This window comes from Nicotiana sylvestris, chromosome 1 (genome assembly GCF_000393655.2).
Source record: "Nicotiana sylvestris chromosome 1, ASM39365v2, whole genome shotgun sequence".
NCBI lineage: Eukaryota > Viridiplantae > Streptophyta > Magnoliopsida > Solanales > Solanaceae > Nicotiana > Nicotiana sylvestris.
Genome location: NC_091057.1, coordinates 95,163,810 through 95,170,894, shown reverse-complemented (window position 1 = coordinate 95,170,894; position 7,085 = coordinate 95,163,810). Strand labels below are relative to the sequence as shown.

General features: G+C 37.5%; 2 protein-coding genes across 5 annotated transcripts; one reads left to right on the top strand and one right to left on the bottom strand.

Annotated features, from left to right (window-relative positions):
- The first annotated feature begins 292 nt into the window (after positions 1–292).
- LOC104231405 (probable protein phosphatase 2C 55) lies at positions 293–1,309 on the top strand. The gene has a single exon (XM_009784397.2). The coding sequence runs from the start codon at positions 293–295 to the stop codon at positions 1,307–1,309; it is 1,017 nt and encodes a 338-aa protein (XP_009782699.2).
- A 1,229-nt stretch (positions 1,310–2,538) lies between these two features.
- Positions 2,539–6,278, bottom strand: LOC104231402 (nucleolar GTP-binding protein 1-like). 4 transcript variants are annotated; one of them, XM_009784395.2, is made up of 3 exons: positions 6,151–6,278; positions 3,049–5,110; positions 2,539–2,841 (listed from the first exon to the last, which is right to left on the bottom strand). In XM_009784395.2, exon 2 carries the CDS (start codon positions 5,098–5,100, stop codon positions 3,058–3,060), a length of 2,043 nt encoding a protein of 680 aa, XP_009782697.1. In that variant the 5' UTR covers positions 5,101–5,110; positions 6,151–6,278; the 3' UTR covers positions 2,539–2,841; positions 3,049–3,057. The 4 variants fall into 4 exon arrangements, with proteins under 4 accessions (XP_009782697.1, XP_070021894.1, XP_070021896.1 ...); XM_070165793.1 differs by having other exon boundaries at positions 6,079–6,277; XM_070165795.1 differs by having other exon boundaries at positions 6,085–6,277.
- Between the last annotated feature and the right edge of the window lie 807 nt (positions 6,279–7,085).

The following is a 7,085-nucleotide window of genomic DNA, read 5'->3' as shown; positions in this document are numbered from 1 at the left end:
TATTTCTAATCTTCTTTTTCCCGTCAGAGATATAAATAACAAAACAATCAGCGATTTTAAGAAATTAAATTGCTTTCCTCTTTCTTTTTTTTGGTCGAATTAAATGAAATAAGTTTCCGAATTTCGATACAAATAGGAAACAAAGGAGGGGGGGGGGAAAGAAAGAAAGAATGAAACATGAAGGCTACATAAATTGAAGTGAAAGCAACGCACTCCGATCCGTTTCCTACATAAATTGGGATTAAAGGCTTATATATACCTTATTAACCAACCCTTCGACTTGTTATTTTCAATGGCTACAGAAATAGTACATAACAAGAAGCGACTCATTACTGAATCTGAGTCTGATGATACAGAAATCCTTACTAAGAAGCAGCGACTCATGGAAAAATCAGAGCTTGACTTCATCCAATTCTTGCTTTGCCCTGAGGATTTGACAACATCCTTCGACATTACTACAGATGATCCTGTTCCCAACATTATTCCGATATTCAACTTTTGTTCCCAAGAAGAAAACAAAGACACGTCCAACGCCGGTGGAACTACGAGGATGGTTGCTGGGTCGTTTTACATACCAAAGACTAACGAACAAAAGCCACTAGGAGAAGACGCACACTTTATATGTGCAGAGGAGCAGACTATAGGCGTTGCTGATGGAGTTGGTGGTTGGGCTAAAAAGGGTATCGATTCAGGAAAATACTCAAAGGAATTAATGGAAAACGCGGAATTATCCATTCACAAACAGAAACAACAAGATAAAAGTAGTACTGCTAATATTGATTTAATCAAAGTACTTAATGAAGCTTTCTTGAATACAAAGGCTATGGGTTCTTCTACTGCTTGTATGTTGACACTCGCTGATGACACTCTGCATGCTGTTAACGTTGGAGATAGCGGGTTCGTGGTGATCAGAGACGGGGTAATAGTTTATAAATCGGAAATCCAGCAGTCGAGGTTTAACTGTCCTTTTCAGTTGGGGAATAGCAAACATTCTAATGATCCAAGTGTCGCAGAGAAGATTAGTTTTCCGGTGAAAGCAGGAGATATAATCGTGATGGGAACAGATGGATTGTTCGATAATGTTCATGATTTTCAGTTAGAAGTTGTTGTTAACAATGGAGTGGACTTGTGGGAATCGGATGCGCCTGATACATTGGCGTGGAGGATAGCGCAATATGCACTGGAGAATTCTAAGAGCACAGAGCTTTATACTCCTTTTGCTGGGGAATGTTTCAAAGCTGGACTTGAGCACAGTGGTGGAAAGTATGATGATATAACAGTCATAGTAGCCCATATTTGGCCTTTGTAGTGCTCTGCTTTATGATGCCTAATCTAACTTTTTTCTTTTCTGTTTTGGCGAAATTAGAGTTAACAATTCTTGGTAGTTGTAAAAATTGATTCGAGATACAAGCAAGAAACCTGTATGTAATTTGATTCTTTATATATGTTTGGTCCCCATATAATCATTGATTAACTGTAATATACGTTTCTTATGTCATATGGTGCAGTTTTTGGCATAAACTAGGAGCGCTGAAAGTCACCAACATAAATTGCAGAAAGATAAAAAATTGTATAACCAGTTGCTGAGTTAAATACGTTATGCTCGAACTCTGACAAACCTAATCGAGTTTAAAAGGAGTTCTGGAATCATGCCAAGGCAAAATTATGCCAATATCAAGACGGAATGTATTATGATTAATTGTGAAAACATAGAGAAGTTGTATTAGAGAGAACCTGGAATCAGATGTGACTATCAGGATTCAGCCACTGTCCAATTTGTCTCAACTCTTATAAATTTTACCACTTTAAGTGGTGTCCAATTTGCCTCTGTTTTGAATAAACGCACTACATATTAGCTACGGAGACGAGGGATTGCTCCGATTGTCAGCACCCCCACCTAAACGGAGACAAGGGAAAGGAATTGCTCCGATTGTCAGCACTCCCACCTACAATCTCAGGGTTGTGGGTTCTAGTCACCAAAGGAGCAATAGCTCCAAAACAGGGGAGGGGAATAAGTTTTAAAAAAAATATTAGCTACGGGATTTTCAACCATTAAAAAACATATGAATAAAAGCACCCAATTGTTTACATATCACATAAAGTCCCAGCGGAAAAGTGATCTCACATCTTTACCATAAAAAATATGGGGTCGACTTCATCAGTGCTTTTTTATTCCTTCAGTCTGCACTCAAGCAATACTAAACCAGTAAGGTAGTCATGGCCTAATATACAGTGCATTTCCCAAAAAAACCATCCAGCAATACTAAACCAGTAAGGTAGTCATGGCCTAATATACAGTGCATTTCCCAAAAAAACCATCCTAAGGAGAGAGGCAGATGAATTCATTTTCTGCATATGCTATTTAGGGCATGTAAACAGAAAGTTCATGCAAAAAGAGAGAGGAAAGTCTGTACTAAAGAAAATAAAAAAATCCCAGACAAAATTTAACATCGGGGAAAACACAATCTTATAACAGGTATCTAAGTTCCAAAAAAGGCATATAGAGGCAGCAAGCTCAGCTGCATCTTAAGCACAAACTTAAATACTTAATCTGTAGTCTTGGTCTTGCCATTTCAATAGATTGAATTCCTGACATCTTCGTCATATCTTTGTTTTACAAAAACACTTGCATTCTTCCACAATTTAAAGTTAAAAAACAGTATGAAAAATAGCCTAAATAAACAGCAAGGAAAGCTCAAAATAACAGATGACGGAAAATTCAACTGCCAAAGTGTCCTAAATAAGCTGAGTTTTCTTTCAGCCTCTCTGTCCGCCACCCAAGATATTGCAACACAAGCATCTTGACAGGTACCATCAGCAAATTCCAAGATAAAATGCCATCTGGAAAACAAAAGGTAATAATTGAAATCTTGCACGCATCAATTACCGATTTTCCAAGAATTAAAAAGGAACCAAGTAACACATCATCGTTCTGAAAACTCAAAAGTACGCAAGTAGCTATGAAGACAAAAAAATAACTATTGAGAAAGCAAGAGCAGATGGAGAAAACATATTCTGGAGCCTGTAAAATGTCGTAGCAAGATATACCTTGGTTTACTAGCGCCGGTCAGTTTTCCCAGTTGATCGCTTTCCTGAGAAGAGATGTTTTGGTTTCAGAGTAGGAATAACTCTATCAGCCTCTCCCCGCCGAGCATCCTTGTTCCTCTTCTTAGAAGAACCCTTAGCCATCTTTATAGCCATCTTCTTCTGGGCTTTGTCCTTTAAGCCCTCCCCTGGAACAAATTCATCTGGAGGTCGTGACCTTGACCTTGATCTTGCCGTAATGGAAAGTGACCTCAATCTTTGCTTCTTGTTGGGAGTAATCTCGTCGACATCCATTGCATCCTTACCAATGTCATCTCCACGTTCAACTGATCTCTCTCGCTTACGACCCCTTGATTTACTACGGGCTCGATTGATTGCTAGAGTTGGATCCAGCCCCAAAGCAGATAACTGCCTTCCCATTCTTTTTGAAGTGAACTCCTTGTCTTTGTCAAACTTTCTTGGTACAGTTGGTCGGCTCTCTGCAGTGCTTTTCTTAATTCTATGCTGTTGAATGAGCAAACTCTTCTGTTTCCGGATTTCAGCTAATGCTGCTTGTTCTTCAGGGGTCAGCTCAATGCCGTCCATCTCAAAATCATCATCTCCTTCTTCATCCTGACGAAGACCTTCTTCTCTCTCCAATTCTTCAAGCCTTTGTAAGATATCAGGGTCAATAAAGTCATAGACATTGTGCCCATCTAAAATTTCTGGCATTACATCTTCCTTCCACTCCTCGTTTGCTAATAGATAGTGCTTCCTCAAGCTGGCAGAGTAAACACCTGCACCTCCGTTCTCATTCTCCAGATCTCTCTCAAGTTTCCTTTTCTGTTTCTCAGCATCTGCCTCAGCTTCCTTAGCTCTGGCTTCCAACGCTGCCTGAGGTATGCATACTGGCCTCTCTTTCTGGTCACGTGGTTTTGGCATAGCAACATGGAAGCGGTTCAAGCAGTCATTCAACTTTTTCGACTTCATTTTCAATTCCACCCTCTGATTCAGTAACCTCTCACAAGCTGCATTCTTCACTGAAATCACGCCATCTTCGGTCAATGTGCTCATAGTTAACAACACACCTGCTTCATCAGTTGCCTCGCCACCTTGACCCATCACTGTCTTCATGGCTTCATCTTTCATCTCTGCGACTAACTTCTTGTCTTCCTCAGAAATCCCTTCTAATGGCTGCAAGTCTGTTTTGTTGCACACGATCATCAAGGGTTTGTTCATAAAGAGTGATTTGATGCTGTGGAAAAGAGCAGCCTGCTGCGCAATGCTATAGCCACAAGACCCAGAAATATCAAGGAAAAACAACACAGCAGCCCTCAGATGTGCTAGAGCTGTAATACTGCACATCTCAATGATATTACGATCCTCAAATGGCCTATCCAGAATACCAGGAGTGTCGATCACTTGATACCTCAGATATTTGTAGTCAGTATGCCCGACAAACAAGGACTTTGTAGTGAAAGCATAAGGCTGCACATCCACATCTGCTCTTGTAATTTTGTTGATGAATGAGCTCTTTCCAACATTTGGATACCCACAAATCAAGATTGTCCTAGTATTGGGATCAATTGAGGGAAGTCTTGCCATGTGCTGCCTAATCTGTTCTAAATAAGCTAAACTTGGGCCAATGCGCTTTATAACAGTGCACATGCGCCCAAGAGCAGCAACCTTCAGGGACTTGCACCGATAGAGTGAGTCGCCATACTTCAGCAATTTTACATAATCTTTAGCAATTTTTGAAATCAAATTTCTAGCAGTATTAATTTGGCCAAGGGCAAGCTTGTAGTGGTCTTTGTTGTAGAGCACATGAAGAAGGTCTCCATAGAAAGGATGGATATCGTCAAGCCTGGGGAACTCATCAATAATGGTGGAGAGTTTGTCATAGAAATTCTGCTGTGTATACTTCACTTTGCGCATGTAAAATTGACGTATACGAGAGATAGCATATCCTTTGTGGACAACAGTAGGAGTTTGACGCTGTGTGCGAGACAGAATGATATCGACAAAGTCCTTCCCATTGGGAACCACCGTAATCTTCTTAAAGTTGTACTGCACCATTTTTTATAATCTGGATAAAACGAAAAACAGCATCAGCAAATGCACACAAAAACCCCATCAACCAGCTGATCTCTCTCAAACCAATCAATCAGCAATTCAAATAGCAAAAGTATCTTCCATTGAAAAGCTTATTAATTGGTCCTTCAAATCCTAAAGCTATGAAAATACACACAATTAAGGGAGAAAAATTCTATGGCCACAAGTTCAAATTTACCACTAGGCTATTCCATTGGGGATTTTTCAGTCCATGCCTTTAATATGTTAGTATGTGATGCATTACAGATGAAAATAGAAACCTTTTACAGTATGTAGAGACTATCTTAAAATCCGCCCAGATAGACGCACCAGTCACCACATCCGATTATAGATAAAGTCATTGCAAATTACGATCATGTAACTATAGTTAGAGGTTCTTCATACATCGAATCAACCAAAAGAGGAAAAAGAAATCTTGAATACACCGGATTTTAGCATTCAATCCATGACATTGAAATGAAACGTAACACTTCTCAAGTTCAAAATTATACGACTAAATAATTGAAATCCCCCAAATAAACATGTAAAAGCTGATCTGTTTCATACCCAATAACGAAGCCACTGACGCTTAACAAGGTTTTCCCATACGATAATTTTGGAATTCGAAAAAGCAAATAAAATGAGATTTCAATCAAAAGGGAAAACAATACGCTACACAAGAATCAAAATTTAAATGTTTGAAGCATAAAGACTGCAACTTTTATTTTCACTTTCAGTTCCACAAAAATAAAGAGCAAATCATTCAACTCAAATTATATCTTAAGCACAAATTTCATCTAAATTCATGTACTGAAAAAGAAAGTGACAAACATACCCACTTACAGATACCCAAATAAACCACTCGCCGAAATTTTCAACAAAATTTCAGAATATGAATATAACTAAGTATGAACTCAACTCTTCAGCATCAGCAAAAGCAAATGAATAAGAAAAAAAGATAACCTTAACCTAATTGAATAGATGAAACAGCACAATAATACAGCTCAAATTTGAGATGCAGAGTGAAGAAATTACGAGACTAGAAGGCGGCGAAGAGGGACACTATGGAGGAAGAAGTCTGAATATCGCTGGCGGGTTTTTGGTCTAAACCCTAGGCTTGGAAAGAGTTTACGTTATTTTACATAAAATATTTCATAATCTACAACTATAAAGTACTACTACAACTTAAATACAGTAAAAGAATAAAAAAAATAGCTCTTATGCACGGTAGCTTCCTATAAATGAGGAAACTGAATATCAAACATATTTAATAAAATCAATTGTTCCCCAAAAATACTCTATCGCAATTCCTATAATTAAGGAAACTAAATAGGAAAAACTCTCCATTTCCTTTTTATTTGTATTCTACCTGTCCGCCACATTCTCAACAAACAATCCATCTTTATCAAATCCTCTTTCTCTAGTAGTAGGTGAAATAATCTTTAAATAAATATTACTCAAAAAAAGGAACAAAATACATCATAATCAATATATAGCATGTAAACTTTACTATTAAATAATTCAGTGCGTACTAACGTCCCATTATATAACAAAGATATGATGTATTTTATATTACTAGTATTTATAAACGTGCATTGCACGTTAATAATGGCACATGATGGTTTAACTATTTATTTATATGAAGGAACAATAAAATTTAATTAATGAGAGTAATTTTATATATAATACTATAACAATCATCTAAATACCGAAAAATATTGTTACATTAGCATAATACGTGAATTCAAAATGAAAGAACATCATCAGAACTTACATAAATGATCAATTTTAGTCATTTTAAGTAGATAATTATGTATTGTTTACAGCAAGGGCGAAGCCCCACTTTGCTTAGAGTGATCAATTGACCACCCTTTGTCGGAAAATTATATTGCGTATATAGGTAAAATATTAGGTTTTGAAGATAAATAACATATATTGAACACCCTTTGTCATAATATTTTTTACTTATT

Excerpts from the sequence above, each read along its gene's own strand:
- LOC104231405 (XM_009784397.2), top strand. The coding sequence starts at position 293 with ATGGCTACAGAAATAGTACATAACAAGAAGCGACTCATTACTGAATCT.
- LOC104231402 (XM_009784395.2), bottom strand. The coding sequence starts at position 5,100 with ATGGTGCAGTACAACTTTAAGAAGATTACGGTGGTTCCCAATGGGAAG.